This window comes from Scyliorhinus canicula, chromosome 3, assembly GCF_902713615.1.
Source record: "Scyliorhinus canicula chromosome 3, sScyCan1.1, whole genome shotgun sequence".
In the NCBI taxonomy this organism is placed as follows: Eukaryota; Metazoa; Chordata; class Chondrichthyes; order Carcharhiniformes; family Scyliorhinidae; genus Scyliorhinus; species Scyliorhinus canicula.
This window is the reverse complement of record NC_052148.1, coordinates 63,667,156-63,692,315: the sequence shown is the minus strand read 5'-3', so window position 1 is coordinate 63,692,315 and position 25,160 is coordinate 63,667,156. Positions and strand designations below refer to the sequence as shown.

At 44.4% G+C, this 25,160-nt stretch overlaps 1 protein-coding gene across 8 annotated transcripts in view; it reads right to left on the bottom strand.

The window, feature by feature from the left end:
• LOC119962701 (AT-rich interactive domain-containing protein 3A-like) overlaps nt 1–25,160 on the bottom strand; it is a 579,681-nt gene that overhangs the window by 43,216 nt on the left and 511,305 nt on the right. For all 8 annotated transcript variants that reach the window (XM_038790636.1, XM_038790639.1, XM_038790638.1 and 5 more), the window contains exons 4-5: nt 11,700–11,883; nt 3,102–3,346 (exon numbers count right to left, since the gene is read on the bottom strand). In XM_038790636.1, the coding sequence (XP_038646564.1) occupies nt 3,102–3,346; nt 11,700–11,883 (429 nt within the window). The remainder of the gene's footprint in view (nt 1–3,101; nt 3,347–11,699; nt 11,884–25,160) is intronic.

The following is a 25,160-nucleotide window of genomic DNA, read 5'->3' as shown; positions in this document are numbered from 1 at the left end:
AACCAGCACAGGGCTACCATAAAGTTGATAAAAAAGGAAAATATAGAATATGAGAGTAAAGAAATATAAAACATATTTTAAGGGCTGTTATATGCATGTAAGAAGGAAAAGAGTAGCTAAAGTAAACATGGTTCCTGAGAAGCAATGGCAGGAGAAAGTATCAAGGGGAATGAGGAAATAGCCGAGGCATTGAGCAAGTATTTTCTGTCTGTCTTCACAGTAGAAGATGCAAGTTTCATTCCAGAAACTGACAGTAACCTGCAGGTTAAAAAGTGAGGAAATTTAGGAAATTAATATTGGTGAACAGCACTGTTGGTGTACCTGCAGCTCAAAGAGTGCAGCGGTTCAAGAAGGCAGCTCACAATCACCTTCTGAAGGGCACCTTGAGATGAATAATAAATGCTGGCCAGTGACGTCCCCATCCCACAAATGAATTTTTAAAATTAAGAAAAGTTTAAGGGACTAAAATCTGGCAAATCCCCAGGAATTGATGGTCTAGGGTTTTAAAAGGGATAGCTACAAAGATAATGGATGCACTGGCTATAGTTTTCCAACATTCCTTAGATTCGGGAACAGTCCCATTAGATTGGAAGATGTCAATTGTTACACTGCTTCTCAAGAAAGGAGAGAAAACACAGAGAAATACAGGTCAGTTAGTCTGACGCCAGTTGTTGGGAATTTATTATTAAGGAAGTCTGAACAATGTACTTAGAAAAGCATAGTATGATTAAAACAAGCCAACATGGTTTTACTGAGGGGAAATCCTGTTTGACCATTTTATTAGAGTTTTTTTGAGGACGTACCTCGTAAGGTAATCTAGGCGAATCTGGTTTTCCAGAAGGCATTTGACAAGATGCCAAGAAAAGATTAATAGCAAGATAAAGGCTCATGCGTTCGGGTGATATTTTAGCATTGGTAGAGGACTGGTGAACAGATAGAAAGCAGAGAGTGAGCATCAGCGGGGATTTTTCAGGTTTGCAAGCAGTAAATAGTGGAGTGCCAAAAGGAACACTCCAGGGACCTCAGCTATTTCCAATCCACATTAATGACTTAGATGAAGTGACAGAGGGTAATGTATCTAAGTTTGCTGCTGATACCAAGCTAGGAGAGACGATAAGCTGTGAGGGGGACACAGAGAGGCTGAAAATAGATATGGGCACGCTGAGCAAATGGGCAACAAGGTGGTGGCGGATGGAGCATAATGTAGGAAAGTGTCAAGTTATTCATGTTGGTCATAAGAATAGAAAAGATAATATTTTTTGAAAAGTTGTGAAGCTTATATGTATTAATTTTCAAAGTGATTTGGATGTGCTTGTACACAGAAAGTTAGCATAAAATTAAAAAAAATAATCTTTAATGTCACAAGTACATTAACACTAAAATGAAGTTACTGTGAAAAGCCCCTAGTCGCCACATTCCAGCGCTTGTTCAGGTAGACAGAGGGAGAAATCAGAATGTCCAATTCACCTAACAAGCACATCTTTTGGGACTTGTGGGAGGAAACCGGAGCACCCGGAGAAAACCTACGCAGACACGGGGAGAATGTACAGACTCCACACAGACAGTGACCCAAGCCGGGAATCAAACCTGGGACCCTGGCGCTGTGAAGTCATAGTGCTAACCACTATGCTAACGTGCTGCCCATGCAGGTGCAGCTAGCAATTAAAAGACAAATGGCTTGTTGGCCTTTCTGGAACAAGATTAGAGCTCAAGAATACATGAGTCTTGCTGCGATTGTACAGGATTTTGGAATGATCATATCTGGAGAACTATGTGGCAGCACAGTAGCACAGTGGTTAGCGCTGTAGCTTCACTCTCCAGGGTCCCAGGTTCAATTCCCGGCTGGGTCACACTCTGTGCGAAGTCTGCACATTCGCCCCGTGTCTGCGTGGGTTTCCTCCGGGTGCTCTGGTTTCCTCCCACTCCTCAGGAAGGTGTATTGAGTTGAAGCCCAAGATCAGCCCAAAATCATGTTAAATGGCAGAGCAAGCTCGACGACCAATGGTCTAGTTTTATTTCTTGTGTTCTTGGGTGCCATTGGCCTGATCTGAGTATTCTGATGTCTCTTTAGATCATTCTATTTTTACTGTTTCTAACAGCTGAAATTTTGATTAAGTTACGACCCCCTCCTCAATATGCATTATTTTCCATGTTATAGAAAATTAATCTTGAAAAGCATTTAGTAATGACAGTTATTAACAAAGTGTGTTGTGGTGTAAAACTGCATTGCCCTTACACAGCAACAACCTAAACATTCTTTGTATATTATGTACATATCTATATATATATATATATATATGCACACAAGAAAGAAGTAAGATAACTGATATGGCTGACACCAAATATTGTTCCTCACATGATTATTTCAAGGATTCGTTTTAGAGTTGTTATGGCACAGATACTTATTAGGATTGTATGAATATACATTCTCACTCCTGAATTCTGTCCATCAATAAGATGAACTCTTGACTAAGAAGTCCATGGTCCAAATTACAGCAAATTACTGCAAATAAGTAAATCCATTTAAAATGTTTAACTCAGTGGACAAAACAATTTGAGTACCTGGAATATTTCACCCAGCATCTGGATAGAAATGTGTGACACAGTGCCTTTTAAAGATTGTGGCCGAATTTTAACCGGAAAAAAATCTATGTCCCATTTTGTATGCGTTCAGCGGGTTGTTTCTAGGCGGTTGCAGCCCCCACTTTACGGCACAACTTCACACCCCACCCCCACACCAACCTTGGGGAGGACCCGGGAACACCGCCTCTCCACCTGGTAATCCACCCACCCCCGAGCCCTTCCCTGGCAGTGCCAATCAAGCATCTTGGCAGTGCCATCCTGGCAGAGCCTCTGACAGCCTGGCAGTGCAACCCAATCACCCTGCCAGTGCCAGTGTGCTGATCTGGATCTCACCCAATGAGGGCAAGATCCAGATCGTGACATCTTGCGAGAGTCCATTAAATGTCGTGAGGGGTTTTGAGTGTCGCAAATCTCACGAGAGGCCTCTTCCTGACACAAAGTCAGGTGCAACGGGGCCGTTAAATCGGTGTTATTGTATTAGATCAGAGTTTTATTATGTAAAAATCTAAACACAATACCTTTCTTTATAGAATATCCATGGCTAATATGGCTGCCATTATGAGTGGATATCGCTATGGTAGGCATCTGTATCTTAGGAGAGGATAAGATAGTTGGCGTCCCCACAGGGGAGTAATTAAACAATGTTGATCCATAACTCTGCCTTCGACCCTCTCGTCTGTTGCTATCAATAGCTGCCTGTAGCTCACCAGGTGAGCTCAGACCTCGCTTTTCACATTCATATGGATATAGGTACTTCATATATCTGGAAGGCAATTTAAAAAATAATTAGGTACAAATACGTTTTGAAAAATTGTTCATATTTCTTCATTCTCATTCACACCCATGTGTACTCCATGACAATTCAGGGACTGTATCCACCACAAACATGAAACACTTCACAAAACATAGTGAACTTTACATTAAACTTTCCACTGCACTTTCTTAACAGCAAACCTTTAGCTTATTCTCAGAAATAGCCCTTTTTACAACATTAGTGTGATGTGTCGACTAAATTACAATCTTTAAAAATGGCTACTCTGGGGAATGATTAAAGTCATACTGAACTAGTGGGGCATTGTACTGTTGAGGTAGCCAGCTTTCTTTAACAAGCTTTTGGGTGAATAATGAATTTTGGGGGTAGGTTTGACTAGAGGCTGAATTTTATGTGGAGTGGGTCAGTGTTTGTTCCCCAACCTTGACATAAAGGCTTTTCACAGTAACTTCATTGAAGCCTACTTGTGACAATAAGTGATTATTGTATTTATTATTAAAGTTCAGGGGCGAGCCCATCCTATGCATGTCTAACTTGTCCTGTAGCATTTAGCAGACATTTCAGGTTTTTAATTTATTTGAGGTGGGCCAGAGAGGTGCAGCCTAAGAGAGCTGTCAGCCAATCAAATAATCAGTAATGGGGAGTAGTGACCATTGCTGTATCTTTAGGTAGTCCCCAACACCGAGGAGCCAGCAGTTGAGGGTTACCAGTAATCCTGAATTCTCACCGGCAGGCCCTGATAACAGGGGCGAGTGAGGAATCTGAAGTGACCAGGTGGAGAGAACGGAGAGGAAATGGTGCACTCGTTTAGGCTTTAAAATAAGTGATAGTCATTCGCTGGTTCATTCCTCAGGGCAATGCCTCAACCTATTAGGGTCAAACTGCCTGGTTTAAATTTCAAAAAATGCTTGGCAGTTCAGTCACCTGGTGCATTCTACATGGTAGACTTCTACCAATCTGAGTGTATTTGCCAACCAATCAACACTTTCTTCTCATTCAGTATAAATTGTTATTTTCCCCTTAAATTGGTATTCTTGTGTCGTGTCCAGGTGAGTGCAAGACAAAAAACTTCGACATGTTTCATTTTTCAGCAAATCAAGTTCTATTCTACCAAATGAATGTAGATAGTTTAAATGAGTAGGTAAATATTTGGCACGTGGAGTACAATGTGGGAAAATGTGACATTGTCCACTTTGGTGGGAAGAATAGAAAAGCAGAATATTATTTATAAGGGGTCTGGGTGTCCTTATCTATGAATAACAAAAAGGTCAGCATCCAAGTACAGCAAGGAATTGTGTAGATCAATGGAACATTGGCCTTTATTGAAAATTGGATTGAGTACAAACAGAACAAAGTATATAATAATGATTTTTATAAAAAGTCTTGTTACCACTGTACTAGGCATTGGTGAGACTGTACTGGGAGTACTGCATAGATTTTGGTCTCCTTACTTAAGGAAGGATATATTTGCCTTGGAAGCAGTTTAGAGATGGTTCACTAGGCTGATTATTAGGGTGAAAGGTTTGTCTTATGAGGAAAAGTTGAGTATGTTGGATCTATGAGCACTAGGGTTTTGAAGAATGAGAGGTGATCTTATTGAAACATGTAAGATTCTGATGGCGGTTTCATAGAACATAGAACAGTACAGCACAGAACAGGCCCTTCGGCCCTCGATGTTGTGCCGAGCAATTATCACCCTATTCAAGTCAACGTATCCACCCTATACCAGTAACCCAACAACCCCAACCCCATTAACCTTATATTTTTTAGGACACTAAGGGCAATTTAGCATAGCCAATCCACCTAACCTGCACATCTTTGGACTGTGGGAGGAAACCGGAGCACCCGGAGGAAACCCACACACACACGGGGAGGACGTGCAGACTCCGCACAGACAGTAACCCAGCCGGGAATCGAACCTGGGACCCTGGAGCTGTGAAGCATTTATGCTAACCACCATGCTACCGTGCTGCCCCTGCCGTGCCCTACCGTGCAGAAGATATTCATGGATAGAAACATCAGGCTGGATTCTCCACTGTCGGGATTTCCCGACGGCGTGGGGCAGCCCACAGTGTAAAACCCCATTGGCCGGCTGGCAAGACGGAGAATCCCAGGAGGGCGCTGCACCAGAATTCTGGTGCAGCGGGACAAAGAACCCCGCCCAGTGTTTATATGAAAAGGACAATGGAGCAGCAGGTTTTTCACAGCAAGCAGATAAATATTTAAACTGAGCAAAATGCAGGTGGCATACTAAAGATCTAAGGGAAGATTAAGGGTGAGAATTAGGATCAAGGTCAGGAAATGTATGTGATTATATAATTGATATTGTCAGTAATTTCTTTCAGGGTTCAATACAAGGCTATATTTCTGTAATTGAAGATAACGAAGGCCTAATATGCTAAATAGCAACAGGACATAAATTAGGAAATTATAGATCAGTTAGGTTATTATCGATAAAGAAAATAAAAATTTGCATTTATCCAGCCTCTTTTCGTAGTATCAGAGTGCCCCACAAGCAGCATCATTTAGATTAGGTGGGTTTATCGTGATATGGTGCGGCCTGGGTGGGGGGTTCCTTTGGAGGGTCGGTGTAGGCTCGATGGGCCAAATGGCCTCCTTCTGCACTGTTGTGGTTCTATGATTCTATTCTCTGATACTTTTCTCTCAAACAGAGACATTCGACCAGATACATAATGCAAATACTCAAGATTGTTAACTGTTCTGACAAATTGGATTGAAGTACATTTTCCTGCTGTGTACAGGATTTCAGCACCTGGGATTATACCTGCAAATTAAAGACATCAAGAAGAGGAAATCCAGGAGAAATCTTCTTACTAAAATGGTTTTAAGTATGTAGAATGGATCACTGGCACAAGTTGTGGAACAAGAAAACCCCAATGGGTTTCACAAGAGAACTAGATGGATTCTTGTCAGCAAATGAAATTGTGAGCGATAATTTTGCCTGAATGAAGGAAATTAAAGCTCCAATGGAATATTGTGGATTTTTGGGTTAGGTGGACCTCTCCTGCTGGGAGGCCAGAACTTTAAACCTTCATAGGGGTATAAAATGGCACAGTAGCAAAGTGGTTAGCACTGTTGCTTCACAATGCCAGGGACTCGGGTTTGATTCATGGTTTGGGTCACTGTCTGTGCGGAATCTGCACGTTCCCCCCGTGTCTGCGTTTGTTTCCTCCGGGTGCTCTGGTTTCCTCCCACAAGTCCCGAAAAATATGTTTGTTAGGTGAATTAGACATTCTGAATTCTCCCTCTGTGTACCCAAAGAGGTGCCAGAGTGTGGCAACCAGGGAATTTTCATAGTAACTTAATCGCAGTGTTAATGCAAGCCTACTTGTCACACGAATAAAGATTATAATTTTAAAAATTGACAATCTCTGATGGGTCACTGTCTGGCCAATATTCCTTTACTAATCTTCATTCCATTGAAGTCACCCCAAATACTGGAAATTCTGCTGTACATTACATACCAAACTACATGTGTAGAATCTCCTATAATGGAGTCATAGGAGTGAAAATGATTAAAGCATGTGACAGGAATTTGTGAGGATTCACCTGTAGATACTGCAAGAATGGTCACTGCGATTTCAGAAACAATAACTATGTTTATCAATTTACCAGATAGGAGATAACTAAAATAATAAACAAGGATTAGCAAGTATATATTATTCCCTTTGACTTTAAGAAAGAATATAATGTCCCTAGTATGAGGCTTTAAAGAACATTTGGGACCTTGGAATTAATAGCAAATTAGCTCACAGGATTTGAAATTGACTTTGCAATCAAAGTCTTAGTATGCCAATAAACAGACAAAGATTTGATTGGAAGCAACCAATTTTATTGGTCAGAACAGCCTTTTCTTGCTCTAGATTTTTTTTAAGTTTCCAAACAGGCCTGTCATGTATTTCCCCCATTGCTCAACAAAGATTTTACTCTTGCTTTCTCCATCCTGCAGGACACCAGTTTCAGGTCTGGAAATGACTAGTACTTAACTTATATGATACAAACATTGGTCTCTGCATCAATGTTTACTCACTAAATTGAAATGGCACAACAAATTAGTCTATAACAAATACCTTTTGAACAATGTATGTGTGGCCTTTATCTATAATAGGCATGATCATTAAGGCTGTTTCAACATGTGCCAAGCTAAAGTACAGTACAGATGCCTGCACTGTTAGGAACAGAAACTCATGAATAACACATCAGCAATGAAGCCATAATTTTACACAAGCTATTTCATTAAATTCAATTTGTTTTCAATTTCCTTCATTCAGACAAAATATAAGACCATAAGATACAGAAGCAGAATCTGGCCATTTGGTCCATCGAGTCTGCTCTGCCATTCGATCATGGCTGATATGTTTTTCACCCCCATTCTCCTGCCTTCTCCCCATAACCCGATCCCCTTATCAATCAAGAATCTATCTATTTCTATCTTAAAGACATTCAGCCACTTGGCCTCAACTGTCTTCTGCGGCAATGTATTCCACAGATTCACCACCCTCTGGCTGAAGAAATTCCACCTCATCTCAATTATAAAGGATCATCCCTTCAATCTGAGGCTGTGGCCTTGGGTTCTAGTCTCTCCTAGTAGTTGAAACATCTTCTCCATGCTCCTGATATCGAGGCCTCTCAGTATTCTGTACGTTTCGATGGGATCCCCTCTCAACCTTCTAAACTCCATCGAGTACAGACCCACGGACCTTAACTGCTCCTCATATGACAAGCCCTTCATTCCCAGGATCATTCTTGTGAACCTCCTCTGGACCCGTTCGAAGGCCAGCACATCCTTCCTTGGATATGGGGCCCAAAACTGCTCACAATATTACAAATGGGATCTGGCCAGCGTTTTATACAGCCTAAGCAGTACATCCCTGCTCTTGTATTCTACCCCACTCAAAATGGATGCTAACATTGTATTTGCCTTCCTAACTGCCAATTGTTAACCTTAAGAGAATCCTGAACTAGGACTGCTAAGTTCCTTTGTGCTTCAGATTTCTGAAGCCTTTCACCATTGGGTGAATAGTGTATGCCTCTATTCTTCCTCCCAAAGTGCATAACAGCATACTTTTCCATATTGTGTCCTATCTGCCACTTCTTTGCCCACTCTCCTAGCCTGACCAAGTCCTTCTGCAGCATCCCCACTTCCTAAACACTACCTGTGCCTCAACTCAACATATTTTTGTATCATCTACAAACTTAGCAACGATGTCCTCAGTTCCTTCTTCCAGATCGTTAATGTATATCATAAATAGTTGTGGTCCAAACTGATCCCTGTAGAACACTATCAGTCACCGGCTGCCATCCTGAAAAAGACTCTTGTTTAGAGTCCTTAACAATGGACTCTAAAATTTTATCAATGAATGAAGTCAGGCTATCTGGCCTATAATTTCCTGTCTTCTGTCTCCCTCCCTTCTTTAAAAGGGGATTTACATTAGCCATTTTCCAGTCCACTGGGACCCTCCCTGATTCCAATGATTCCTAAAGATCACCACCAATGTCTTCAAAATATCCCCAGCCATCTCCTTCAGAACCCTGGGGTGTAGTCCATCTGGTCTGGGTGATTTATCCACCTTCAGACCTTTCAGTTTCCCCATCACCATCTATTTTGTAATGTCACTTTACTCACCTCTGCCCCTTGACTCTATTGAAGTTCTGGTATGCCACTGGTGTCTGCCACTGTGAAGACTGATGCAAAGTACCTATTCAGTTCCTCCACCATTTCTTTGTTCCCCATTACTACCTCTCCAGCCTCCTTTTGTAGTGGTACAATGTCCGCCCTTGCCTTTCTCTTACCTTAAATATATTAAAAAAAAACTCTTGCCATCTCCTTTTATTAAACTAGCTAGCTTACACTTATATTTCATCTTCTCCCCTCTTATTGCTTTTTTAGTTGTCCTCTGTTTGCTTTAAAAGGCTTCCCAATCCTCTGGCTTCTCACTAATCCTCGCCACATTGTATGCTTTTACCTTTTCTTTTATTCTGTCCCTGGCTTCCCGTGTCAGATATGTTTGCCTCAACTTCCGTTAGTATGTTTCCTCCTTCTTGGCATAAATTTATGTTGTGCCTTCCATTACAACTCCTCCTATTTGGTGGAAATTGAATGGCTAGACTCCAGGAGGAGCTTGAATAATTGAAGACGCATATACCTACCCCCACGAATCTGCTTCCTCCATCCTCAACCCCAATTAAATTTCTCTTTTGAGCAAGCAAGCACGACACCGCAAGAAGGAAGAGAGATCCTGATTTAAACAGGCAGCTCATGAACCGATGCTGCCAGCAGGACCTGATTGGCAATATTAAACTGGGACTAGAGTGGGGCAGCCCCGTTTCACAGAGTCCCAACTCTTCCCAGTCACAACCCCCACCCCAAAACTTTCCAAAACGCAGTTCCATCTCATCGACTCTAAAACCTTCCCAATTGCAGCTCCCATCTCCCTCCACCGCCCCCCCCCCCAGCTTTTCTTGATTGCAGATTCCACCTTACAGACTCTCAACTTTTCCGAATCACAGACTCCTTGTTACAACCCTTGAATCATCCCCAATCACAGCCTCCACCTCATGGAAACCCTTCCCTTCCTGATTGCTGCCTCACTGTAGCCTGTTCATTCCTGATTTTAGTCCCCACCTCACAGCCCCCAGACCCTAACCTCACCGTATCTTCCCACCCCTTCCAATCACAACTCCAACCTCACAGACTCCCCCTGCCCTGATCACAGGTCCAAGGCCCCTCCATCCCAATCACAGCCCTAACCTCACACCGTCTCCCCCCCCCATCACAATCCCAGCCATTGACTGTGGCACGAGCTTTCCCCCATCTAGCTGTGAGAGACTGTGCCCGCTGCCAATTATTTGTGTTCCCACCTTCCGGCCAATCTGTCCAGTTATCAGGCCAGAGACTGCAACAGGATATTTAAAGAGATCCTGCCATTAATATTATCTGGGCCTCCACATAACACAGCCTTGCAGGTTTCTCCACATGCTACCGCCCGACCTTGCACCCTCTATGTCTCCATTTTTGATGTTGGAACACTATTTCTGTAACTGAAGATGCTGGCCCTGTGGGCTCACATGTTATGGAATTTAATTTGGTTGCTGGCTTGCTAAGTGGATAGTATTTTCATCTTGGATAAAAGAAAATCTACCAATGTTGGAAATCTGTGATAAAAATATTGAATGTTGAAATCTCATAGTGTGTCAGTTAACATCTGAAAGATAAACACGTGAGATGGGGTCCTTTTCAATAACTATGATGAAAGGATTCATCCCAAATATTAATCTATCAATGTCTTGATTTTAAAACTTTCACCCTTGTCATCAAATCTACATTGCCTTGATCCTTCCTAGCTCTGTAATCTCCTCCAGTCCCACAATCCTCCTGCGCTTCTCTAATTCTGGCCTATTGTGCATCTGGATTTATATGCTCCACGAGTGGTGGCCGCGCCTTCAGCTAACAAGATCCTAAACTCTGGAATTTCCACTTCAACCTCTCTACCACTCTAACTCACTTTCCTCCATTAAGACCCTCCTTAAAATCTACCTCTCTTTGGCCATCTGACCTAATTTCTACTTAGGCGTCTCTTTGTCAAATACTGTTTTACGGCGACACTGCTGCCTCATGGCGCCAAGGACCCAGGTTCGATCCCGGCCCCGGATCACTGTCCACGTGGAATTTGCACATTCGCCCCATGTCTGTGTGGGTCTCACCCCCATAACCCAAAGATGTGCAGGCTAGGTGTATTGGCCACTCTAAATTCCTCCTTAATTGGAAAAAACATTAATTGGGTACTTTAAATTGAAAAAATTATTGTTTTGCAATGCTCCTGTGGAAGCACTTTGAGATGTTTCATTATGTTGAAGACAATATATGAAGAAAACTTGTATTTTTTAAATTTTGTCTTATATTCATATGGTTAAAGTGGACAGGTGATTTCTCGAATCTTCATAGTTTTTAATTGCACCTTCTCTTCTGGTTTTTTTTCATTATATCCATTGCCTCCAGATCTAAAGGCAGACAGTCAATCAGCACACTGCATCTGTCAACAATGATTTTGCGTTGACTGCCTGAAACTGTGCATCTGATTTCTGAATTATGCTCTCCTAAAGTCGTTTCATTTTGTTTTCTGCGTCCCTTGGTGGCCCAGTTGAGTTTGGCAGTTCATTGAGTGGACAACCGCAGGCGAAGAAAACCATGGATTATTATCCTGATACAGTAGGTTAAATAATCACCCCCGCTTTACTGCAGGTGACTTTCCTTTACCAGGGATATTTTTCAAACAGATCTGATTGTAATACTAACTATTAAACATTTTTTCCTTTTACTTACTGGGTTCTGAGGGTGAAAGCAGCACTGGTAATAGAGGTAGGGAGGTTGAGGCCTTTGGTGATTTCACGCCAGATTTTCTTATTGATGACTTCCACTAAGCCACCTTTTTCAGTGACAAGCTTATACAGACTGTACAGATCTAGCACCTGCTTGGCCATGATGGGAATCCGATTCACTGGAGTCCCTGTGTAAATGAAAAAAATATCCACAATCAATTACATTAGCTTCAACAAATCGACAGACATCCCACAGCTGTAGGCCAATTAATTTGACGAAGTAAAACACCTAATTGCTCACTTTCTGTCAAAAAGGAAAAATATTTACTCCTCTTCCAGTGGTATTGATGTTGCAAAGATAATGAATATAACAATTTCTGCTGTATTCAGTTCAACATAATTTAAAGGGAACTAGATCTGGAATATTCAGCTCCTACTTGCTTTCGTTGAGAACCTCAGGTGTGCGGTCCCAGCCCAAACTGCAGGGCACCACCCAGTGTAAAGAAGAAAAGAGATGAGACAAAACAAGAATTGATTAGGTGACACTAAACTTTGAGTTTTAGAAAATTGTTTGGGTGTGTGAAAAATAAATCAAACTAGATGGCTCCTCGGTATTTAGTTACATCTCTTATTTTGTTATTTTTTTTCTTCTTTTTTCATCACTTCACATCTGAAGCCTTATATTCTTTATTTCCACAGTTAAACTATGGGAATCCTTCTACTAGAGCAATATAAACTAATGGGTGTATCCATTCAACCTCACCAGAATTAGCAATATGAGATTCTACCAATATTATCAATTTTATAGAACTGGTCTGGTTTAATCATGTTACACATGAGTGGAAGCCAACTATATGTAATAATGCTCAAATTGGTAAACAATGATCAATGAATATCAGAATTTAGGACTTAGGAGCAGGAGTAGGCCATTCAGCCCTTCAAGCTTGCTCTGCCATTCCTGTTGCAACTCCACTTTGGCATCTTTCCACACACACTCCTCCCCTCATAACCCTTAACTCCCTTAAAAACAGTCAACTAAAAATGAGAAATTCAGTGATTCAGTTCTGGGTCGATTTTCACTATGCTTGTAACTGGGGCCTCAATGTTGCTGTCTAGGCTTTGTTGAAATTCCAGGGCACCATTAACAAAGGAAAGTGACAACAGTAAGGGTTTTAATACTTCCACGCAGACACTGTCACTGAACAATTTTGTTGGGGGTCAGTCCCAGGACCTCATGTGGTGGCATAGTAGTAATCTCACTGGACTAGTAATCCAGAGACCCAGAGTACTCTAGTGTCCCAGGTTCAAATCCCGCCATTGCAGATGGTAAAATTTGAAATAAATAATAATCGGGAATTGAAAGTCTAATGACGACCATGAAACCATTGCCGATTGTTGTAAAAACCCACCTGATTCACTAATGTCCTATAGGAAAGGAAATCTGCCATCCTTACCTGGTCTGGCCTATATGTGACTCCAGAACAACAGCAAAAGTGGTTGATTCTTAATTGCCCCTCAAGGGCAATTAGGGATGGCCAATAAATGCTTGCACAGCTTGCGATGCCCACATCCCATGAACAAATAATTTATAAAAAGCTGCTCAGCACAGCATCCTCAATTAAACCATCTTGATTGTTACCCATGACCACCCTCCTCCCTCACAACCTCGGTACACGTGACAATAAACAAATCCAATCCAATCCAATCCAATCCATTAGTTTGGGGAAATAAGCTTTGATTCCGCACCATTCAGCAACATTCACAATATTGACAACTCTCTGGGCGAACTGACAGAGAAATTCCAGCTAGCCAGGGGGAACGAGCTAAGGTACCTGCAACTAAAAAACTTCCTACGAAAGGAGACAAGGACATACCCACAACCACCACGACAGACACTACTGGAAGAATTACTGGACGCAAGCATATTAGATAAAGGAAACTATAGCGACATGTACGACCGACTGGTAGAAGGGGCCGACACCGTACTGGACGCAACAAATATGAAGTGCGAGGAGGACCTGGGGGATCAAAATAGCGTGGGGACTCTGGAGCGAAGCACTGCATAGAGTCAACTCCACCTCCACGTGCGCATGGCTCAGCCTGCCGCAACTAAAAGTGGTACATAGAGCTCACTTAACAAGAACCCGTATGAGTAAGTTCTTCCCAGAGGTGGAGGACAGATGTGAACAGTGCCAAGGAGGCCCGGCCAACCACGCCCACATGTTCTGGTCTTGCCCCAGACTTGTGGAGTACTGGACAGCCTTCTTCGAGGCAATGTCCAAAGTGAGGGTGGAGCCATGCCCGAAAGTGGCGGTCTTCGGGGTTTCAGTCCAGCCAGATCTATTCCTGGGGAGGAGGGCGGGCGCCCTTGCCTTTGCCTCCCTGATTGCCCGCCGTAGAATCCTGTTCGGCTGGCGGTCAGCAGCACCATCCAAAGCTGCAGACTGGCCGTCCAACCTCACAGAATCTCTCCAAATGGAGAAAATCAAATTCACCATCCGAGGGTCAGACAACGGCTTCCACAGAACGTGGGAGCCATTCACCCAATTGTTCCGGGACCTGTTTGTGGCCAACAAACAAGCAGAAGAATAGCCAGGTAGCTAAGAATCAGGGGAAAGCAGCCAAAGCATGAGAGGGAGAGATAGACCAGGAGAGGGGGGAGAGGGACAGCTAAACCTAAGAGCAAGGAAAGGCAAACCACAGGGCTGGGGGGGGGGGGGGCAGAAGCGGGGAGAGGGGGGGGGGGCGTAGAGGGAAGAGACAGGGAACAATAGAGGAGAGCCAGGGAGGGGGGAGGCAGGGAATTGTTAACAAACTTGGCATCCACAGGAACAGAGAAAACAGGGAAGACGGGAGGGCCGCAGAAGCGGAATTGCGTAAGAGACGACAATGGCAGCGAACCCCGTCCGGGAGAAGCAAGGGACAACACCACGAACGGATGCCTACATATGTGTGCAAATAACTTTGCCAGGTGTACAGAGCTGCTGCTGTTGAGCTGGGGCATAATACCGTCTGCTGACTTCTCGGGGAAAATTTAAACGTCAGCAGCAGCGAACCATGGGGGAGGCCCGGGGGGAGAACTGAGGCGCGTGGGGTAACGTCTAGTTGATTGCTGTTGTATATTCTCTTTCTGCACTATGTTAATGTTCACTAATTTGCTGTGTTAAGATTATTACTATTTATTATGAAACATTTTGCAAAACCTTAATAAGAAAATTATTTTTTTAAATATATTGGCAACTCTACAATTTTAAAGTGCTTCTTTATTAGCTGACAAGTGGTACAGAGCTGACAAGTGGTAACAAGCATACATTAGATATGTATTTCACAGTGGCAGGTAAACGTGGTCTTGAATTTGAAAAAGCTCAGCCAAACTCCTTAGATCTTCAATGACACTAGAACCTCATTCCCCCATATTAGCACCATGATATCAACCACAAGAATTTAACTGAACCAATCACTTTCACCGCACGGTTACAAATGCAGGTCAGAGGCTACAGATTCTGTACTGAGGGACTCATTTCCCCATCTTCAAAAATCAAGAGTGGAAAACATCGGCAGAGAAAAGTGGGGAAATTAGGCAGTGGTGCCTACCACCTTTAACTGAATATCCTCTCCCTGCATTTGCCAGTGATATCACTCACTAACCCTTCCACACAATGAATGATTGTGGGGGTGTCAAAGCCTGCATCTCCAGTCCATTTACCTCCCATCCATCGGTGTTCCAACTGCTCCCCTGGACTGCTGTCTGAACATAACAGCAAATCTAAGGTAGCTGCCCAAGGTAACACAGGGTTGGGAAACGTAGAAAGTGGAAGCCAAGTAGAGATCTCATTTCCTTCTAATGACTTACCTGGTGAAGGCCTCAGTGACCGTTGAATCCTTTAATTAATGTGTAGGCCTAGTCTTTGTGAACATGTGGCCCCTTTATTGATGTCATCCATGGGTGCTCCAGCAATGGTTCTACAGGAGTAAAAACCTTTTTTTGGGAGAAGCGTGCGAGGGGTGGGGGGCTGGTTGGGGGGGGGGGGGGGGGAGGGTTGGGGGGGGGGGCGAGTGGGGGGAGTGGTGGGAGGCGGAGGCAGGAGGCTTTCACTTGTTCATGGGAATTCTGCTGAGAGTTCATTGTGAATATATAATGATCTGTAACCTAGGAATCTGGGTTTTGGTCATGGTGAAATCAAGGCAGCGGAGGCTCCATCCAACCCTACGGAGGCAGCATCAGGAAAATCTAGCCCTAAATCCAAGTGTACAAATAGCATTCTTGTCTTTATTGATGTCTTGCGATAGCACTTCCAACCCCTCTAATTAGTGCAATACTTTGGCACAGAAATTTCAAATAGATCACACCATCTAATGTTCAGCCTTTGAACAAAACCTTCACATTTGCCGGGATTGTAAATGCTGAAACTGCACTGCAGATATCATGAGATATGGGATGATGTATCAATACAGAAAGCAGATTATTGAACCTGATAATGTGTGTGTAAGTGGTTCTTTTGTACACTTGGCCTTTCTAATTAACCCGAGGTTAGCTGAAAGAGCCCTATAGTAAGCTGTGGATTTATGATAATAGCAGAAAGACTAGTTCATTAAATATATGTCTGGCTGTATAAATCTTGGTACACGCAGGGATTTCCTTGAAGAAGAGTTTATAAATCACACTGGCACGGACATTATTTCCTTTTCATTCAATCATCTTTTATCTTTCCAAGTGAATCGAAAGAAAGAAATAAAGTTTTGGAGTTTTAAATTATGCAGGTCATCTGCGGGATTCTCCGTCGGCGGGATGCTCTGCTTCACCGGCAGCGCACCCACGCCCACGGGTTTCCCAACGGCGTGGGGTGGCCATAATGGGAAACCCCATTGACCGGCTGCAGGAATGGAGAATCCCGCTGCCAGTGAGGGTGCACCGTGCCGGATAACGGGGCCGGCGGGATGGAGAATCCCGCTCTATATATTTAAGTTGTTTTGTTCTTCAGAAAATATAACGCTCACAAGTTCGATCGGATTTGGGTTTGGATTTGTTTATTGTCACCTGTGCTGAGGTACAGTGAAAAGTAATTTTCTGCGAGCAGCTCAACAGATCATTAAGTACATGAAAAGATAAGAAAAAAAATACATAATAGGGCAACACAAGATACACAATGTAAATACATAGACACGGTCATTGGGTGAAGCATACAGGAGTGTAGTGTTAATCAGGTCAGTCCGTAAGAGGTCGTTTAGGAGTCTGGTGTCGTTTAGGAGGATTGGTGTACAAATTGTACCTCTGGATGTGTCCCCATATTGCAACGCTTCAATTTTCTCTAAGTGTCCAATATGGAAGGGGTGCAGGGGCCTGGTGCAGTAGGTCAGCAAGCTTCAAATCCATGCCTAACCAGTACCCTAAATTATGTCACAATCTTACATATCAGTCACTTTGTGGTACAGAACTTAAAAATTGCTGAAATGAGAAATGTTGCCGAAGCTTTTCACCTTGTACTCATCAGGACAAATGCAAAAATCTCTGAGCTTTGACAAAGGGTCATCTGGACTCGAAAGGTTAGCTCTTTTCTCTCCCTACACATGTTGCCAGACCTGCTGAGATTTTCCAGCATTTTGCCTTTTGGTTCCAGCTTGGAAGGAGCCAGACACAATAAAGGTTCATGGCCATGATCTCCTTCATAGCCACACACAATGCTGACCCTGTCCTGGACAGATATGGGGCGCGATTCTCCGCTCCCCATGCCGGGTGGGAGAATCGTGGGAGGCCCGGGCGAATCACGACACGCCGCCCTGGCACCCCCCGCGATTCTCCCACCCCCCCCAAAATGGCGTGTCGCGGAATCGCCGGTCACCATGAAAAACGGCGACCGGTGATTCTCCGGCCCGGATGGGCCGAGTGGCCTGACAAACCCGACCGGTTCACGCAGGCGCCAACCACACCTGGTCACTGCCGGCGTGAACATCGCACAACTGGTAAGTGTGGGGCCTGTGCGGGGGGCGGAGGGAGGATCGAGCACCACGGGCGTGCTCAGGCGGTGACTGGCCCACGATTGGTGCCCACCGATCGTCGGGCCGGCGTCTCTAAGAGACGCACTCTTTCCCCTCCGTGCCCCGCAAGATCAAGCCACCATGTCTTGCGGGGCAGCAGAGGGGAAGACAGCAACCGCGCATGCGTGAGTTGGAGCCGGCCAACCTGCACATGCGCGGCTGACGTCACTTAGACGCCGCCGTCGCGTCATTCTCGGCGTGCCGCCTTGACGCAAGCATCAAGGCCCGGCGGCCGAGTTTCCCGCAACGCCGCTCCTAGCCTCCCCGGGGGTGGAGAATAGGGGGCGAGGAGCGGCCTCCGACGCCGGAGTGAAACACTCAGAGACCATGGGCATTCAGTCTCCCTTTGGGAAAATCGTGCCCATGATCTCTTGCTCAGAGCCCTTCTCCTTCTCCCTGTTCCAGCTATTTGTCCTGCCCTGTGACACATCTACCCAAAACTGAAGTGAAATCACAGTAAAGCTGTGACCTGATTGGCTGGTTGGGAATCTACACTAAATTTAAAAATTAAGCATTGTTAAACTAATTAAATATAATTACTTAATTATTTAATTATAATTCAGAGGGATATCTAAGCCAGAGATTGGAGAGCACTGTATTTAGCTTTCACATTTATAGTAGAAATCTAGTGCTAGGAAACATAGTTAACAGTAACTTTTTTTTTAAAATTTACATTTAATTTGCTCTGACTGTGCGATGTGGCAGGTCCAGGCTTCCAGCATCCCGGATGGCTTCATCTGCAGAAACTGCACCCAACTAGAGCTCCTCACAGACCGCATAGTTCGGTTGGAGCAGCAGTTGGATGCACATAGGAGCATGGAGGTGGTGGAAAGCGTCGTAGATAGCAGTTATATAAATGTGGTCACACACAAGGTGCAGGCAGAGAAATGGGTGACCACCAGAAGGGGCAGTCAGTGCAGGAATCCCCTGTGGTTGTCCCCCTCTCGAACAGGTATACCCCTTTGGATACTGTCGGGAGGGATAGCCTATCAGGGGAAAACAGCAGCAGCCAGAGCAGTGGCACCATGGCTGGCTCTGATGTTCAGCAGGGAGGGTCAAAGCGGGGAAGAGCAATAGTCATAAGGGACTCTATAGTCAGGGGCACAGATAGGCGCTTCTGTGGAATGAAAGAGACTCCAGGATGGTATCTTGCCTCCCTGGTGCCAGGGTCCAGGATGTCTCCGAACAGGTAGCGGGCATCCTGAAGGGGGAGGGCAAACAGGCAGAGGTCATTGTACATATTGGTACTAATGACATAGGCAGGAAGGGGCATGAGGTCCTGCAGCAGGAGTTCAGGGAGCTAGGCATAAAGTTAAAAGACAGGACCTCGAGGGTTGTAATCTCAGGATTACACCCTGTGCCACGTGCCAGTGAAGCTAGAAATAAGAAGATAGAGCAGCTAAACATGTGGCTAAACAGCTGGTGTAGGAGAGAGGGTTTCCGTTATCTGGACCATTGGGAGCTCTTCCAGGGCAGGCGTGACCTGTATAAGAAGGACGGGTTGCATCTAAACTGGAGAGGCATAAATATCCTGGCCATGAGGTTTGCTAGTGTCACACGGGAGGGTTTAAACTAGTATGGCAGGCGGGTGGGTACCGGGGCAATAGATCAGAAGGTGAAAGCATTGAGGGAGAACTAGGGAATAGGGCAGGTATGGCTCTGAGGCAGAGCAGACAGGGAGATGTTGCTGAAATCAGCGGGTCTGGTGGCCTGAAGTGCATATGTTTTAATGCAAGAAGTATTACGGCTAAGGCAGATGAACTTGGAGCTTGGATTAGTACTTGGAACTATGATGTTGTTGCCATTACAGAGACCTGGTTGAGGGAAGGACAGGATTGGCAGCTAAACATTCCAGGATTTAGATGTTTCAGGCGGGATACAGGGGGATGTAAAAGGGGTGGCGGAGTTGCACTACTGGTTCGGGAGAATATCACAGCTATACTACGGGAGGACACCTCAGAGGGCAGCGAGGTTATTTGGGTAGAGATCAGGAATAAGAAGGGTGCAGTCACAATGTTGGGGGTTTACTACAGGCCTCCCAACAGCCAGCGGCAGATAGAGGAGCAGATAGGTAGACAGATTTTGGAAACTAGTAAAAACAACAGGGTTGTTGTGATGGGAAACTTCAACTTCCCAAATATTGACTGGGACTCACTTAGTGCTAGGGGCTTGGATGGGGCAGAGTTTGGAAGGAGCATCCGGGGGGGGCTTCTTAAAACAATATGTAGATAGTCCAACTAGGGAAGGGGCTGTACTGGACCTGGTATTGGGGAATGAGCCCGGCCAGGTGGTAGAAGTTTCAGTAGGGGAGCATTTCGGGAAAAGTGAGCACAATTCAGTAAGTTTTAAAGTGCTGCTGGACAAGGATAAGAGTGGTCTGAGGGTGAATGTGCTAAATTGGGGGAAGGCTAATTATAACAATATTAGGCGGGAACTGAAGAACCTAGATTGGGGGCGGATGTTTGAGGGTAAATCAACATCTAACATGTGGGAGGCTTTCAAATGTCAGTTGAAAGGAATTCAGGACCGGCATGTTCCTGTGCGGAAGAAGGACAAATACAACAAATTTCGGGAACCTTGGATAACGAGAGATAGTGTAGGCCTCGCCAAAAAGAAAAAGGAGGCATTTGTCAGGCTAGAAGGCTGGGAACAGACGAAGCCTGTGTGGAATATAAGGAAAGTAGGAAGGCACTTAAGCAAGGAGTCAGGAGGGCTAGAAGGGGTCACGAAAAGTCATTGGCAAATAGGGTTAAGGAAAATCCTAAGGCTTTTTACACGTACATAAAAAGCAAGAGGGTAGCCAGAGAAAGGGTTGGCCCACTGAAGGATAGGCAAGGTACTAAATGAATACTTTGCATCAGTATTCACCAAAGAGAAGGAATTGGTGGATGTTGAGTCTGGAGAAGGGTGTGTAGATAGACTGGGTCACATTGAGATCCAAAAAGACGAGGTGTTGGGCGTCTTGAAAAATATTAAGGTAGATAAGTCCCCAGGGCCTGATGGGATCTACCCCAGAATACTGAAGGAGGCTAGAGAGGAAATTACTGAGGCCTTGACAGAAATATTTGGGGCGCGATTCTCCGCTGCCCACGACGGGTCAGAGAATAGCGGGAGGGCATCCCCGACATTTTTCACGCCCTCCCGCTATTCTCCCCCACCCCCCCCCCCCCAACGGCCGCCCCACGACACGAATCGCTGCTCGCCGTTTTTTACAGTGAACAGCGATTCTCCCCAGGCCGATGGGCCAAGTTCCCAGGCCTTTACGGCCGTTTTTATGGCAGCAAACACACCTGCTTGCTGCCGTCATAAAAACGGCCGCAACATGCCCGTTCTGGGCATCCAGGGCCCCGATTGGCACGGCAGTACCACGGTCCGATACCCGCGCACTATTTGTTCTTCCGCCGCCCCGCAGGATCAGTCCGCGGGGCGGCTGAGGGGCATGATGGCCCGAGCATGCGCGTGTTTTACGCATCTGCGTGATGACGTCATCCGCGCATGCGCGGGTTGGAGCCGTCCAACCCGCGCATGCGCAGCTGACGTCATCGTGCGTGTCAGCCGGCGTGACGCTTGGCGCGCAGACTTAGCGACGGTCGCTAAGCTCGCGATGCGTGCTTCACGGGGCCCCGCTGCTAGCCCCGCCCGGGGAGCAGAATCGGGTCCCGGGAGGGGGCGCGGAGGCTGCCGTGAAACACGGCCAGTTTCACGGCAGCCTTTACGACTCGCTGCATTTGCGGAGAATCGCGCCCTTGGATCCTCACTATCTTCAGGTGATGTCCCGGAGGACTGGAGAATAGCCAATGTTGTTTCTTTGTTTAAGAAGGGTAGCAAGGATAATCCAGGGAATTACAGGCCGGTAAGCTTTACGTGCTCCGAAAGCTAGTGTTTGAACTTTAACCTGGTGTTGTAAGACTTCTTACTGTACTTTTCTTTGTTCTTTGTTATTTGTCCCCTGCCATGCTGTGGTCCAAGGGTATGACTTTCCCTATATGTGGGAATGAGTATCCTTAGTTAGGACTTCAGCATGTGCCACACCTCTCCCTGCAGATGTAGCAAATTTATAGGACTCTGGAAATTCTCTACAACTGCAAACGAGCAAGAATAAACCATTAGATTATGTGAAAGTATTTGGTGATCCTCTTAGATAATGCTGGTGGAAGGTCCTTTCTGTTGCTGAGCACATATTGAATTGTGCATGATTAAGGAGCAGTATTAACTGGAGCACTGAGCCCCAAAATGGCAGCGCTGGCATCAAATGAGTATTATACTCTGATTTATGTCAAGAACTGCCTACTCTGGTTACTTCCAGCAGAGCCAGGTTTGTCCTGTAAACAAAAACGGGAAAAGTCCAACCCGAACAATTACCACCCCATCTACTCTTGATCATCAGTAATGTGATCAGAGGGGTCATCAACTGTGCTATCATGCGGCACTTGCTTAGCAATAACCTGCTCACTGACACTCAATTTGGGATCCGCCAGGGTGGCTCAGCTCTTGACCACATTACAGTCTTGGTTCAAACATGGACAAAAGAGCTGAAAGTCAGAGGTGAGGTGAGAGTAACTGCCCTTGACATTAAGGCAACATTTGACCGAGTATGGCATCAAAGAGGTCTGGGAAAACCACAAGAGCAGGTTAGAGTCTTGGAATCCTGCGGCGGGTAATTCACCTCCTGACTCCCCAAAGATTGTCCATCACCTGGAAGAAACAAGCCAGGAGTGTGATGGAATACTCTCCACTTGCCTGGACGAGTGCAGCTCCAACAACACTCTAGAAGCTTGACACCATTCAGGACAAAACAGCTGTTTAATTGGCACCACTTCCAAAAACATTTGCTCCTTCTACCACCGACGTTCTTAAATTATTTAAAATAACAAAGGTCAATGACTGTATTCCTGTAAGAATTTCTAATGCCACCCCAGTACCACCTCCATCATTTTTCCCAGCTACCACAGGTGGAGAAGTCACAATGTCCATTCTCTTTCTTTACATTGTGTGGTGCATATTTTGAAGAGTATTTGAGGGGTCAGCAGAAGAGCCAAGTACTGCTGAATAACTACTCTCTGCCCTGTTGTTGTTGCCATGGTTTGATATGATTGGTGCATTGAAGTTTCTGGTCAATGATGGCAATGCCACTGAAGGTATGAGGGATGTCAGGGCGTTCTCTTGTTCGAGATGGTCATTAGCTGGGACTTATGTGGCACAAATGTTACTTGCCATTTCTCAATTCATGTCTTAGTGTTGCCCAGGTCCTAATGACATGCTTCATTATCAGAAGAGATGTAAATAAAGCTTAGTGATAGGGAATCATCAGAATGTAGCCCCATCTCTGACCTAATTAAAGAGAGGAGGCCATTGTTGAAGCAGCTGAAGATGCTTTCACTGTGGACACTTCCCCAAGGGACTCATGTAGCGATGTCCTGGGACTGAAATAATTGGCCTCTGACAATCACAATAATCTTCCTTTGTGTCAGGTCAGACTCCAGCTACTAAAGGCTTTTCTCTTAGACACCATATTGACCTCAATTTTACTTGGGATCCCTGATGCCATGCTTGTTGAAATTCTGCCTTGATTTGAGGCCATCGGTCACTTAACCTCTGGGAGTTAACATTTTTGTCCATGCTTGGCTCAAAGCTGTGATAAGGCTAGTGCAACATCCAAAGGGAATATGTAGCTTAACGACATGATTGCTAACTCTTTTAGAAAGAAAGTCACAGTTAAATCATATATTCTAGTCTCCTGCATGTGTCTCCCTTAATATGGAGGGCCAACTTATCAGTATAAGGTAAATTATATCAAATAAAATAATGTTTTTATCCAGTATTGACCCGTTCATTTGATTTTATAGAGATCTTAATTACAGGTGAAATAGTTTCTGTTTTTTGAAAGACTTCAAAATCAACTGTAGCCATTGCAAAACTTATAAAGGAGAGACGGTGAATGAAGCTAATTTACATTGCTAGCAATAAGTTGGATATGCAAATTAATCATATTTGAATGCTTTCTGAATATTGAAACTAAACTCAAAAGTCTTGTTGAGGCAAACTAGTTGATGCTGTTTTCACAAGCAGAGTGAAAATTGGAACTAACCAGGTCCTATAAACTGAGCTGAGTCGGGAAAATTCCTAACTCGAGATACTAATCTCCGTGGTGAAAATCTGTCCTTCCTTACTGTCTCTTTTTGTTGAGTGAGTCAATTGGGAATAAATTGTTCTAAGAAAGCCATGATCTACATGCAGAGTTCAGTATGGGAATAAGCTGGAAATCTATGTCTGCAATGTCTTGTTTAACTTCTGCACCTTTATTGGTTTCAGTACAAATGCATTAGATAAATCCAATTGAACGTGTGAAAGCAAGTGGTATAAAATCAATACTTCACAGAAATTGATGTAATTTTACTCAATTGAAACAATGTTTTTTTTACTCAAACTAACACATTTTCTGCTGAAAGTAACACATTTTATTTTAACCAATTCACTTTCAATGCTAACATCATGTTTGTTTTCTTCGAAAAAAATCTATTCCAAAAGAATATACTTTTACACTTCACACTTGACCTGCGCCATCCACTCGTACCTATTCCTGAAATAAATCTGTACCTCCTGGATTTAATAACACTAAATGATCCATAAAAGAATTATCTGACTAATAACTGACAACAAACTTTGTAATATATGTTTCAGTCTTGGGTTTTGTCTGCTATAACTATATATCTATATCAGCAACAGTAACTGTAAAAGAGGAATTGAACAGCTCCTTGCAGCAGCAACTCTATTAGACCTCCACTTAGTAATGTTCTTATTCTCACGGGGCCAGACTCTGACTTTTCCTCCAGTGCTGTGTGTTCTGGATCTTACCTCCCTCTGAAATGTACTTTTCCCATCCCAACACCGTTGATGTGGCGAACATGAAGGAGAGTGTCATCTATTGATGGGTTGCATTTGCTTTCTATGCTCTTTCTGCCTCTCTTATACCACTGTTTTTGGACATAACATTGTTCAAGAGGAAACCCACGATGCATAATACCTTCCCCTTCAGTTTTGCTGCCACTGTACAACTAGAAATTCAATTACTGGAACTGTCATAGAGGTTGGGTTATTTTTCTCATTTTAAATTGCCAATAGCACATTAACAGTATAAGACCACTGTGCTACCCCCTGTGCCACTCCTGTAAAATAATTAAACTCTTCAGGGCCTCACGGTAGCATGGTGGTTAGCATCAATGCTTCACAGCTCCAGGGTCCCAGGTTCGATTCCCGGCTGGGTCACTGTCTGTGTGGAGTCTGCACGTCCTCCCTGTGTGTGCGTGGGTTTCCTCCGGGTGCTCCGGTTTCCTCCCACAGTCCAAAGATGTGCGGGTTAGGTGGATTGGCCATGCTAAATTGCCCGTAGTGTAAGGTTAATGGGGGGATTGTTGGGTTACGGGTATAC